General features: G+C 37.4%; 1 protein-coding gene across 1 annotated transcript in view; it reads right to left on the bottom strand.

Moving 5' to 3' along the window:
* The window catches only part of FMN2 (formin 2), a 399,417-nt gene that overhangs the window by 179,278 nt on the left and 205,604 nt on the right, over positions 1-14,535 (bottom strand). The window contains exon 8 of the mRNA XM_086694490.1: positions 1,052-1,113. Within this exon, the coding sequence (XP_086550616.1) occupies positions 1,052-1,113 (62 nt within the window). The remainder of the gene's footprint in view (positions 1-1,051; positions 1,114-14,535) is intronic.

Here is a 14,535-nt window from a genome sequence, read left to right as displayed (position 1 = left end):
AGGGGAAACCACATATAAATATGTTTAAAACACAGATCAAAAACACTGTTCCCAAGGGGGGTGGTCAGGGAAGAAGTCTGCATCCTGTTCAGTATGTATATCTTTCAGAGCCAGGAATTCTTTGACTTGGGGCAACTAAGGTCATGCCCCTAAAGAGAACAGAGGCTTAAATACCAGGCACATCATAGGCAAGAGAAGGAACAAAATGAATAAAAAGAGCCCAAAGATACCAGGTATAAAATAGGGCCACACTGAGACTTTCTCCTAAATATATATAGTTCTAGAACTATATATTTCTATAGTAGTATATTTATAATACATACATATAGCTCCTCAGAAGCACTGTAAAGGCCCTGATAAGAAAAGCACTTTCTTACTATGTGAATCAGTGTTATTTAATGTCATGCCCCAGCTAAAGCCATTTCATGTTTCACCACCTAGACTGCACTTCCCAAAGGCACAGACTGTATCACGCTATAGTCCTACTTCTCTGATTCCTTACTGTTTTTTCCTGCCAACATAAGAAAAAGTGCTCCTGGAAGAAAGCTTGAATGTTCTGCCACTTGGTGAATCAAACCACGCAGTTAGGAGAAACAGACTCAAATGAATTATACCCCAGCTATACCACATTAGCTATGGGATTTTGAACAAGTCATTTGACCAGCTATACCTAAATTTCCTTATATGTAAAGTGGGGATAATAATAATACCTACCCAGAGTTTTCATGTGAAGATTAACTAAATTAGTGCAGAGCAATGCTCAGCTCAAATTAACCTCTATGTAAGTACTGACTATTATATTTCAAAAGAGGGAATGTGAATGGCCTCACACGCAACATGCTTTGAACCACAATCCGTGAAATTATGAGGCCATACATTTGTCCAGTAAGTTTCCTAGAAAGTATTTTAGCAAACTGATACTTTAGTAAATTCAGTGCACCCAGATAAAATTTTCTTAAAGGACATTAAAGCAATGAGTCTAGATGTGCATATTGGCAAGGATTGTGTATGTATTATATACTCACACATAAAATTCCTTCTATTTACTCACATTCTCATAGAGAGCTTGAAGGGTCTCCAGATCAACCACAGAATTGTCCAAGTTCACAACAGCTGTGGGGGGGAAAAAAAGACAAAAGAACATAAATTGCCATAAGCCAGCTGTGAAAAGATACCTGATCATCTTGGACAACACTGACCACCTCCAGAACAGTGGTCTAACTTCAATGCACCCACTTACCCACTACTAAGACTGTGCCCAAGGAATTTCACTGGGTGCAGGGGTAAAGTGTTAAGGCTTTCATTTGTCTTTCAAATACAAAATCCCATGAATATGACACGCAGTCTGTCTCTCAAGGCCCAACTGCATGAATTTGAAAACTTTGCTTAATACTAGAAAAACAGGCAAATCACACCTGTTACTGCCACATCCTATTTTGTGAGATAAATGCTCATATCTTCCAATTTACCTAGACTTATGACAAAAGTTAAATCAAATCACTGAACTGAAGGACTTAACATAAAAATGATGGATGCATTTCTCATTATAATTCTTTAAATTGTTATAATAAAAGGATAATTCTTTGATTATGGTATTGATGTTAGCACAAATGCACCCTTAAAAATCAATTCTTAATGTGCAAACTACCCATGTTTATACAAGGAAGAAGGGGAATTGATAATAGGAAACGGGGAATATGTTCCTAAATGCATTTCTTTTGGTCTGAGAAGCATGCTGGATTATGGAGTCGGTATGTTTTATAATTCAGTTTGGGCAAATTCAGATTAATCAAAAGCATTCTGTATTACCTACATATACATATTAGCTAGAAATGATGTGAATTTCCCCTGATCAGATCTATGCCAAGTAGCCAATGAAGCTCCTCTGGGGTTAAAGGTTTCTGGGAGAAAAATCACAAAGCGGATAATCACAAATTGGTTAGATTTATTCTGATAATTGAGGCATTTTACAGTGTCTTTTCTCTCAAAGCCTAAAGTATATGAGACATTTTCTAGTGGATTCTGGCAAAATCCCAAGAAAGAATTTAAAAAGACAAGTGGGAAATTGAAGCATATGATAGATGAGAAATCTAACCAAGACAATTTAGCATTTCTATTTGGAGCTGGGAACAGAGCCCAGATTTGCCAACAGAGATCATAGTAAGTAGAATATGATACTTCCATCCTAATAATATTCCACTATCTCCATTTCCAAAAAATTATGTCTCAAATATCTATCGAAGAATTTGATTAAAATTCTCAGACAAATCTTTTCACTCCTTAGACCACATAAGACAAACATATCACAATCTGTTTAATGACTCAAAGTAGTAAAAACATAGCCAGCTAACTTTGACTCTATTTCAGAAGTTAATTAAAAGGGATTAACAAATGATTTTTACTGGAGGTAATATGGCTATAATGTAACAAAATACATAAAATCCAAATAAAGATAGCAAATTCATGCATGGAATTACCCCCCTTTGGATTTGTGCAGTCTAGCCCTTAAAGAAAGTCTTACAGTGAACCCAAAGGTCTCTGACTTTGGAATTCATTAGATAATAATCCAGTATTTCAACATTCCTCTGGTGATACAGCAAAAGATTGATAGGAAAACAATGAAAGACATGCTGTTGGTCAACTTAGTATAAGATTTCATTCTCAGAATAATGTAAAGACACAATAAAATCATTGATACTCAAGTCAAAATTCATAAAAGATACAATTGTCCTCTGAGTTTACGCTGGTTTTAAAACATGTTATTCCTATACGTGTTCCCCACATGAAATTTTGCTTAGATATATACACTGAAGTTTCTCACATGTTTACCTCACGCAATGTCAGGTACTGAAGAATATCTTAATAAATACCATGTGGACCTAACCATAAGTATATGGTCCTAAGCAAGTCCTCAAAAGTTCCTAACCCATGAAACTTCACTTTTTAGTCATCCTCAAGGAAATTTCCATGGAAGAAAACACTGTTACTATTTTTCCACACAATTTTCACTTAGTTGGCTTTACACTTGAGAGACGCTAACACAATCTGATGGGAATTGCAGTTTTGAGGGAACAATATAGTCATGCTTGTGTGGTTGGATATTAGAGATTAGATACAGGCAGATGAATGGATTCTGACTGGCGTTCTAGAAGGGAAATTAAGGCAAAAGATGTAATTTGGGAAAGGTTAAGGTTACTTGAGGTGCTATATTTACTCAATCTAAAAAGCAAATTTTAACATTTCAGAAATCAAGAATCAGACTAAAATCATATCTTTCTAAGTATTTAGTGCTGTCATCTAGTGCTGGAGCGAAATCTTAAAATCTGTGATTAGGTACGTTGTATATTTTCAACTGATAAAATTCTAAAAACAAGGAAATGAAACAAAGCATTTACTCATGTAGCCAATAAATGTAGTGTGCTTATCATTCAGGGACCATAATACCTTATTACACTGGTTAACAGTTACTTCAGTAACAATGATTTGAAATTGGAGCTATTTGGATGTGCTTGATTACTCGGCCTCGAAAGGCTGCAGAAAACTGGTTTTGTGCAGAGAACACTGCAATCAGATTTCTAGGTATGGACATGCTAAGGAATTTTGAAATAGAAATAGGAAAGATAGAAATAGAAATGGAAATGGAAATAAATAGAAATGGAATTAGAAATCCAGGTTTTAAGGTGGCAAAACATTCAAGAAAAAGCGCCTCGCAAATCCCCTGACTCCATGTGCAAAATTTCAGCCCTCTTTGAGAGGAAAACACCTTTTGAGACATAGGAAAACACCTATGTCTAGGTGATAGTTCCTCTATTCCCCCAAAAGGGAAAGCTATTTTTATGGGATGGTTTATGGATGTGGAAGGAACACGGAACATAGAACTTAATTGGGTTGAAATTTAAATTTTTCTTCACTGCTACATTATTTCAAGTAAGTTACTTGACAAGTTTTAGTTTCTTTATGGAGGACAGGGATAAGGGTAAAAGAAAATAATAGAAAATATTAGCAAGATTTGGGGTCTCATGGGGACCAAAGGCAGGAACAAGTAAAAGAATCTGGCATGTTGTTGGTTAACGTTATTTCCCTCTTCAAGTTCTCACCAAAGTTCCACTCTTCTGGCTTTAATAAGCTTTATTATCTAACCCAAAGGTAAACAACTTTCTTTTTTTCCTACTTGTGTTTTGTGCCCTCATGTGCCAAAAATAAAAATTCCACCTGCATCTATTAAGGGTTCCACTCTCATATGAATGATGAATTATTACAACTACATGACAGCCTGGCTTACAGCTATTGGGTATCGTTCATCATGCTCTGTCTTTGTTACTTGACATTTAAATTATTAGGCATGAGACTAAGATTTCACAACATAAATAAACCCCAAATTTGGAAGGATATTCAGTGATAAATCTTTAATTCAGATTACTTTATTCTCTGATATTCCATTAGGTGCTAATGTGATTACACTTAAGATTAGAAGCCAAATATTTCACACTCATTCCCTACTCTTTGCTCTAAGACTTCCAGGAGCAGCCATCATTGTCTGGGACTCATCACCTTTCCCACCCAGCCATTCCCCTGTAGGTCTACCAAGCAGTTTTAATTGCTTTCCCACACAATATATATAGATAAATGTTACTTTGAATTTGGCCAAGAAGCATCTGTTTTGTTTCTATGTAGAAAGATACAAGGGCTAAGACAGTGTTGAGAGGACATTCTGGCCTTTTTTGCATATTAAAAGATTATTAACTTATTTGTAAAACACGCTGACTTTCCAGGATTAGAACATATGGAGGTTTTTAACACTCTCTTTAAAAAACCTATAAATGACCATGTGTTAATAATCACTCCAGACCAAAATGGATAGCATTTTAATTTTTAAGCCTAAACTTTTATAAAATGTCCAAGATATGATAATGAAGTAGAAGAACTTGGTACTCTTTCTGGCTTTTCTATCAACGGGCTGTGTATCATTGATCAAGACACTAAGCTTCTCTGAGATTTTATCAAGTGGGATAATAACTTGTGTCTGTAGAATATATTTATTATGTGGAGAATATAAGCAATTTTATAGTAAGAAGGCTAATCCAAGAAGCCATGGAATAATTTATGTAATTAATTTTAAAATGCATTATCTGTCAACACATTGGTTAGAAACTGGAGATTGAACTGGGAATGTGTTAGATTAAAATTAGGTTCAGGATTAAACTTTTGCTTTCAATAATCAGAAACTGAGACCATAGCTCTTTCCTTAATGAACTCCACTGGTATACACTCACTGAGTGAGTATACACTGAGATCCAATGCACTTCGCATTAAAACATGCTGTTACAAAACAAAGAGTGAAATAGCCTATTTTAGATCTCAGTCAATTTAACGTAAGGTATTAAAAATTCATCAAAAGGGGCACCTGGGTGGCTCAACTGGTTAAGCACCTGACTCTTGATTTTGGCGCAGGTTTTGATCTCACAGTTCATGAGTTCAAGCCCTACATCGAGCTCTAAGCTGACATTGTGGAGACTGCTTTATATTTTATCTCTCCCCCTCCTTCTTTGTCCCTCCTCCTCTCCCTCTCTCTCAAAATAAATACATAAGCATTAAAAATGTATCAAAATAAACTATGCTAACAAAAAATCTATTTCCTTTTGTTTCTAAGATACTGCATTACATAAAAAGAATTCTAGACCTATCATGGGAAATGGCTGTATGCTGGGCAGATGACATTGTACACACATACACACAAACAGGTGACAGTCATAGGCCCATATCACATTCCCTAGACACTGCTATTAACACATATTTGCCTTCTTCAACACCAGAAATGTGGTACATGTTGCTTATTCTAACTTACTATGATGTTAAATCACTCGGACTACAGTGAAATAAAACATGTATGTCTGAATTTTTGCATAATAACAAGAACCCAGTCTCTGTGCTTCTAACCAAAAAAAAAAAAAAAAAGTACACAAAAGGGAAAGGACTATTTTTGAAGAGTTTCTGTTAAAAGAAACTCATGTAAAACAAAAGTTCACAAAACATTAATTATTAGCCAAATTTGTAAATGTGTCATATATTTTGAGCAGCCAGATAAAGTAGTTCACTTCTTGGTGAAATTCTATATGATGCAATTACTCCTACTGAATGCAATATTTTAAGCCATGCAACACTGTTAGTACCCGCTTTACTCCAGTCTGTATTTTAAGCTGGGATCTCCCCAATGGGATAGGACTAGAGCAGCCTCAGGACTGCTTTTGGAGGCCCCTTCCCTCCACCAGCCCTGAACTCCAGTCACTGTGGTTTCCTGCCTTACTCCCTCCCTCTCACATGACCTGCTAAACTGGGGGTGGAAGTAGAAAAATAGAAAACCTCATGGTGTTTATTATCAAGAGGCTTTATTAGTCATCCATTTCTGCACAGCAAATTACACTAAAGCTTAGTCGGGGCTTAAAACATATTATCATATTATCAACAAACATATTATCTGTGCCTCAGAAATTCAGGTACAGTTTTAGCTGGGTACCTTTGCCTCGAGATTTCTCCTAAGACTTCAGTCATGGTGTTGGATGGGGCTGAGATCTTCTATGAAGACTCTGTAGGGGGATCCATTCTCAAGATCATGTGGTTGTTTAAAGGATTCAGTTCCTCAGACTGAGGGCTTCAGCTCCTCACTGGTTATTGGCTGAAACTGTGGCTGTGGGCCTCAGTTTCTGGCCAGATGTCTCTCTCTATAGGTAAGCTCGCAATAAGACAACAGGGTGAAGGAAGTTCACTTCCTTCAGAGTGATCTAGAGGGGGCGTCAAGATAAGGCCACCTTCTCTTTGCAACCCAATCTTAGAAGTAACATCCTGCCATCTCCATTCCATTCCATTCATTATGAGTCTCTAGGTCCAGCCCCCACACAAGGGATGGAGATTATACAAGTGCATGAATACCAGGAGATGGAGATCTTTGGAGGCCATCTGATAGGCTGCCCACCATACCAGGTTGCTAACTCTAGTTCTTTTTTCCTTGGATTTCAGATGTCAGCTTATGGTTCTCTATTATTCTCTACCATGTATTAATTATAACAGTGTTTTTGTTTTTCTATTAGGCTTTCTAAGAACACACAGGACATGCGGAGCCATCATGATTCACCAGAAAAAAGAAATGCACTAGAAGAAAGCTGACTTCTCATACAGGCATACTCTATCAAATCAGCTAAGCCTCCTAGTCTCATTGATAATAAGTTTATATGAGGCATGATATACAGACATACAGAAACATGAGATAATGTTGACAGGCATTTCCCTGTACCATAGATGATCACGCCTAATTTATTGTGAACTTCACAAAATATAGAAGAACCTAGTACATACGAGGCTTGGGAAAAAATCTTCTTTGAATGTCAAAAGGTTGAAATAGGTTGAGGTTAGTAATTCCTGAAACTTAACTGTACCTTTAACTTGACCGGACAAACTGAATATTCCTTGAGCTCACCCTGATTGCCCTTTTGTAAACACATAAGTCACTCTAGATGACTTCATACTGCAAAAAGATAAAATAATAATATGGGATGTCATATCATTATTTGACAAATGTCAGTGGAAGGCAGTGGAATACACCACTTACTACTATCTGTGTAACATAGGGTATCTCAATTTGCTTCAAATCAGCAAAATAGACCTAATGAAAGCACCCACCCTATAGGATTCTTGCAGGAGATTATTCAAATAAATCACTCAGAGGCAGTGCCATGCCTGTAGCAAACACTCAGAAAATGTTGGTTGTGTTTATTGTTATTATGGACCCTCTAACGTTCCTACAAGAAAACTATTTTACTAACATCTCTCCAAATCAGTATTTTGATTGAGAGATTTTAGAGAAAGTAGGTTGAAAACATTCTCAGCAAAAGGAAAAAAATCATAGTTCCACTTGTACAGATAGTAATACGGGAGACTAAACACGTCTCACCCACAGGGAAACCATCAACACCGATTTTGGTTAAGGTATATGGGAAGGGAGCAGAGTCAGCAGAAAGCTTAAACACACAATAAGTGCAAATCAGCCTGTATTTACAGTTCATGCCCTCTTCTCACTGACATAGTAAGAAAGAGTATAAGGGCTTAGAGAAACCATCTTTTTACCCCATTTGGAATTGAGAAGCCACAGGAAAAGCTAAGATGAAGTTAGCCTTGCAAATTGCTGAGAAGCAAAGCAAAGACCTCTGTTCAAGTAGAAACTCATCTGAAATAAGAGATCAGAAGCATCTCTCATTTAAAATGGTTCCAAGCTGTCATCATGTCCTAGCCACTGGGGAGCAAAATTTTCTGAGATCTCTTTAAGGAATTGCAAGTAACTAGTCATTACACTTTAATATCAGGAAAAAGGACACATGTGAAGATAATTTCTACCTCTCTGTACATTTCAGTGAAATAAAAAATTTCACCTTTGGGAGGAAGTAGAGACCAAACAGGGGAGGGAAACATACACACACACACACACACACACACACACACACACACACACACACAGAAGACTCCTCCATATCTTCCTAAGGTATTCCAATACCCACTGTCCTCACATTCTTCTCTACCCTAGCTTCTTAATCCCACCCCCTCAAGCTTTTGCTCTGATTATTGAGTCGTCAGTAATTTCAATCCTGTGAAATCCAAATGCACATTCCTCAATCTCAGCAGCATTTGACACAGTGAATAATTCCTTTCTCCAGATACACATGCTTAATCTGGCTTCCAGAATGCCACTCTCTTCTTCCTCCTACTCATAATGCTCCCCACTCTTCATTCTCCTTAGCTGGCTCCTTCTCTCTCCAGCCTTTTATTATTGAAGGATCCTAGGGCTTGACCCTTTTACCTCTTCCTAACCATCTACATTCCTATTCTTGGTGATCTCTTATAGTCTCATGGTGGATTTGAAACATTTTCCTCTCTAGCCTCCAACCTCCTTCTTGAACCTTCCCCTTGTAGAAACAACAGTCTACTCAGCATGCTCACCTGGAACTCTGAAGGTAGACCTACTGTGCCCACACTCTCCCCTCTCTCACATGATGGAGACCCATCTGCTGGTCGGGCTATCCTTAACTCCTTTTGCTCACATTCCACAGCCAGTACATCATAAATCCTCATGGTTCTACATTCCAAATACATGCAGATATGATTTCATTTCATCATTGTCATTGCTACCACCCTGTTCCCAGACCCTCCCAACTACTGCCTGGATTACTGCCACACCCTCCAAACTGGAAACATAAAGTGGTTCTCCAAACATAAAAACATGGTAACATCATAGAAACATTCAATAGAAGGTATGGGAAATAAATGAGAGAGTATTTCCCAAAAGTATATCAAAAAGAGGAGAAAACATTAAGAACATTAGACCAATTCAGGATGGCCAGCATCCCAATAATAGAAGTTTTAGAGAAAATAATCAGTTTTGACCAGTTCCCAAGACTAGATCCCACATACTCCCTTCTGACCATATACAGCACCTGGCTCATATGCTAACACAGCCAGAAGTCCTGCCCTGGGTGATCCCTGTGTTCACAAAATGCATTCATGAGATCGCCTGCTCCACCAAAAGCATTTTTAACTTCAGGGACTCTGAAACTAGAAGACAGACCATAACTTGGAAACTTTCTCAGCTTATTTTCTCTTTTAAGTCTTTACCTAATAATAGAAACATTTCCCTTTTCTTACGCAACTAAACTTAAGGTTTTTAGGTAACTATTTTGAGGAATACTTCTATAGGTGGGTGAAGAAGTACAAGAGTGATTAACACAAACTGAGTACAGTTGGTAAAGGGAAAGATATTTTTAAAAAGAGTATCTGAATCCTGGTAGAATTAAAGAGGAATAATAGCTGAATTCCAAACCCTTTGCTGTCTTAGGAATGAAAATGAAAGACACGGGGCCTAAATGAGAGGAAAAAACGTCATTCATCATGTTGGTTTATAACTTAGTCCTCCTCGCCCCCTGCTTCAAAGTTTGGCTCATTTTATACTATTCTAGGCAGTAATGTCAGCCATCTAGTTAGAGTATAACAAAGACGTCTGAAATATGAATATATTCTTGACAATCCGCCATTTGATAATATGGCAAAAGTGCTAAATACATTTGCACTCATTAAAAACTTTTCAACCGTAAAAAGAATATCTGAGTAAATAATGACTTAAACAAAGTTGAGATAGGTTGGCATTGACTCAGAAAGTTTTTAAAAAGCTTACAGACAATAAAAAGTTTTTTATGGTCTTTAAATACCTATTCCTTATGTGGAAAAACAGCTGCCATAACTCCATCTATCACTTTCACATTCCAGGCAAAATGGAGGAAAAAGGTAAGCAGCAAGAAAGTATGTGCGATGCCTATTAAGTGTGAATCCTTAGCAAATTTCTACTTCTGTCTCACTGGCCAGAATTGTTTCCAATGGTTACCTAGAACAGAGGGGAAGCTGAAAAGTGTGGACAGTGTGGATAAACCACTATCTCTAACAAAATAGCAATTTCAAGCTGCAGCCTAAGTAATCTCTGAAACACTCCCTAAGTACCATGGCTCATAACGACATCTCTGACCTCTTGATTGAGCCCTTTAACATAAATACAAATCACCTGATATATTTCAGATGCTCCTTTTGTACAGAATTTTGTGCTCTGTCCCTCCAAGGAGATTTTAAATAGCCTGATAGGATCTTGCCTTAAATACATCATACACTCATGCCAGAGTGTTCCACAAACAGTAGAAAACTAAAAAAGCGTATAATGTGAAAAACAAAATCATTACGGAACCTTCAGAAAGAAGCCATACTAGCTGACCTTAAGAAAGAGACACTATCAACCACATATCTGTGTTATTGGTCCCATCAATCCATGAAGGCAGCAACACTTGAGAAAGCAAAAGCCAAATACTGGCAGAGGCAGTGGGATCTGTTGCAAACAATATAAGCAAAGCCACCTGCATGACAATGAAGGAAGAAACTGAGACATAAAAAGGAAAAGAAAGATATTTGAAGAGGAAGCAGCTTCCTCTCCCTCCTTCATATCTACAGTCTGTGTTGGATGCAAATGGTCAGTTTTTACTCATTCAGTAATTTCTAATACTGCTCTATTTGTCCTGCCAGGAAGATATAAAAAGGAAAACAAAAGGGGAAAAAAAAAACATTTTGGCAGCAATGCCTAGAATTATTAACCTCACATTTTTATTTGAAATTCACTAAAGCATAGAAACCTTTGGTAAGTTATCGCTGTGCAATCTGACGACAATGGAGCAAGAATCCTTTATAAGGAAATACTGATGCGGTAACTCCCAACTAAAAATCCTCACATCTGGGGAGTTACTTAAAACACTGTTAAAGGGGCGCCTGGGTGGCGCAGTCGGTTAAGCGTCCAACTTCAGCCAGGTCACGATCTCGCGGTCTGTGAGTTCAAGCCCCGCATCAGGCTCTGGGCTGATGGCTCAGAGCCTGGAGCCTGTTTCCGATTCTGTGTCTCCCTCTCTCTCTGCTCCTCCCCCGTTCATGCTCTGTCTCTCTCTGTCCCAAAAATAAATAAACGTTGAAAAAAAAAAATTAAAAAAAAAAAAACACTGTTAAAATGTATTACTTAGCAAAAAATTCCTAATGATGCAGTGAAGCAATTTTAAAGATTTTTTTTTTTTTTGGTTTTGCTTGGCTTAGTTAAAATCAAACATAACCAAAATTTTTTTAAAAACTAACATTTTTTCATAGAGCAAGATATTTGGCACCATATTCACCTAAACTTCACACTTGATAAGAATATGAAATGATAATGTAGCATTTCCATTGTTCACACATCCAACCATCATACATGTTTGAGCACGTGGGCTTGTCCCACACGGGCATTCCCACACTGTGGGGAACTTGCCAGAAAGACATGTTGCCACAAATTTTTAACATACACATGAAACACACAAATTCTTTTTTTTTAATTTTTTTTTAAATTTTTTTTTAACGTTTATTTATTTTTGGGACAGAGACAGAGCATGAACAGAGGAGGGTCAGAGAGAGGGAGACACAGAATCTGAAACAGGCTCCAGGCTCTGAGCTGTCAGCCCAGAGCCCGACGCGGGGCTCGAGCTCACGGACCGCGAGATCGTGACCTGAGCCGAAGTCGGCCGCTCAACCGACTGAGCCACACAAGCGCCCCGAAACACACAAATTCTTGAATAATATTTCAAGGAATTCTGGATTATCTAAGGACCATAGTAAATTTAACAACAAATACATCAATAGCATTCTTTTAAAGATTCCAAATTAAAACAGTGACACTCCATTCCTTTTCCATTTGTAAGACTTCTAAAGTTTGCTATGGCCCCTTCCATTCAAATCCCTGGTTAATATATTAACATATTTATTGAGAAGTTCTAATTTACCCAAATAATTACTCTTGATTTTTTTCTAAAATTTCTTGAAACCTTAAACCTCAGTGCTTTGGATTCACACAAACCCGGATTAAAAACATGGATATGTGGGGGCGCCTGGGTGGCTCAGTTGGTTAAGCGTCTGACTCTCACAGTTCATGAGTTCGAGCCCCGTGTCAGCCTCTGTGCTGACAGCTCATAGCCTGGAGCCTGCTTCGGATTTTGTGTCTCCCTGTCTCTCTGCCCCTCTCCCGCGTGCACTTTGTCTCTCTCTCTCTCTCTCAAAAATAAACATAAAAAAAAATTAAAAAAAAAAAAAAAAACATGGATCTGTGACTAGGTACTGTGTGTCCCTTGGGAGATCCTTGATAAGTTGAGTCTCAGTTTATTCACATGTGAAATGGGTATATAATGATGTTAACACCTCCCTCAAATGGTTATTGTCAAATTAAGAGGTGGATCACAGTCCTTGCCATAGTGGGCACCCAAAAATGGAAGACTCTTAGCTCTCTCTAAATGTCTGAATATCATATAAAACTTTATACATACAATTGCTCTTATACAAGAATATAAATTAGAAAATGAAGATATGTATTTTATATTATTGTTTGGACCTTAAAAATAAAAGAAAGGCATCACATCAGAACCCCAACTGTACATCCAGTTGGGCTAACTCTCAGATGTGCGAGAGGCTGAGTGCGAGTATGTGAAGATGTACTTAAAGACCAGTGGGGACACGGGTTATTTCCAAACCAGCAGGCAGTGTATAAAATACTCTATGGTCAAGAAATGCACAGAAGTTAATACTCTCTGTGAGGTAGTTTTAAAAATGACATTGAGTGACATCATGACATGTTTACTGCTTGTCACTTATAAACAAATTGCCAATTAAACAGTGTGACATTGAAAGGGAACCATTTAACTATAAATAAAAATATATTCACTTCACAAACATACTTTCAGATATCAGCGACTGATTAAATCATTATAAAATATTTGTATTTATCTGCAAAGTAAATAGCATCTTCCTGAAAACATCATTTATTCATTTATGGAATAAATATCCATAGTGTTCTAACTCCAGGACAGGTAGCCTTCTCAGCCCTGGGGACCTGGTGGTGGTAAACCTCAGACACACTTCCTGCCCTTGTAGGGTGTGCATTAGCAATTAAATTGATATGTGCCTGAGAAGGGAAGAAAATTGCATTTTTATAATATCCTATTAATTTAGAATACATAGCCATTTACACTACCTTCTCTTTTCAGGCAGTTTAACCTGGTAGGGATTTGTTGTAAGGTACAGACAATAAAATGCCAGAATTCTACAGATTTTTGTACTTAGGCTACATAAAGAAAGGCTTTCCTGCAGGAAAAAAAAAAAAAAAAAACAAATCTGATACCCAATCCACCACTGGTACCTCTCAAGCATACTTGCTTATACAAAGTTAATGACATGAGTTACTGATTAAGTCAGTAGGCTTCATACACCTATGGGCCTTGTTTATAAGAGCCACACAAGTTAAGTTGTTAGAGAGCAAATGCATTTTGTTTGACTCAGTATGTCGCCTTCTTGTCTAGGCAGGGGGAAAAACGGATACCAACACTGTAATCCTTTTGGAATAAAATCTTTAAATGCAAACATGATTGCCATTGTAGACTGTTTAATCTAGTGATATTGTATTTCATTTCTGTTTTTGAAGAGGTTTGTTGATTTGACCATACTGGGTACAACTCAAGGCTTATCTCAACTGTTTAGATAAGATTTATTTGACTTTGGCAGGTGACAAAATCTAGGGTGTGGAATAAAAAAGAAAGACAGAAAGAAAGACTAGCATATTCCCAGATAGTGTTTATTTTAAGCACAGTGTATAGATGAGCATACATAGTTTCAAACAACGCACTGTACTTTGTGTAAAAGATCCACTGTCTGTTGAATGTTTTCCGTAAACCAGCACTGCAAAATGTCCTTTATTGGGCATAACGGACTTCACCTTCTTGCTTAGGTAAACATTTATGCTCTTGTAAAATAGAGCTTAGTGAGTCTCCCTGGAAATAGGACCCTAACTCTGTCCACATTTTGCCACTGTTTCCTAACACATACTGTAAAGGGGGAACACTGCTAAGTTTTATTTTGAATGCATGCATATACATTGCTCCAAAAGTACACAATCTA

The sequence above is a fragment of the Puma concolor genome, chromosome E4 (genome assembly GCF_028749965.1).
Source record: "Puma concolor isolate L17-30 chromosome E4, mPumCon1.1.hap2, whole genome shotgun sequence".
NCBI lineage: Eukaryota > Metazoa > Chordata > Mammalia > Carnivora > Felidae > Puma > Puma concolor.
Note: the sequence above shows the minus strand (reverse complement) of the source record. Positions and strands in the feature narration are given on the sequence as shown.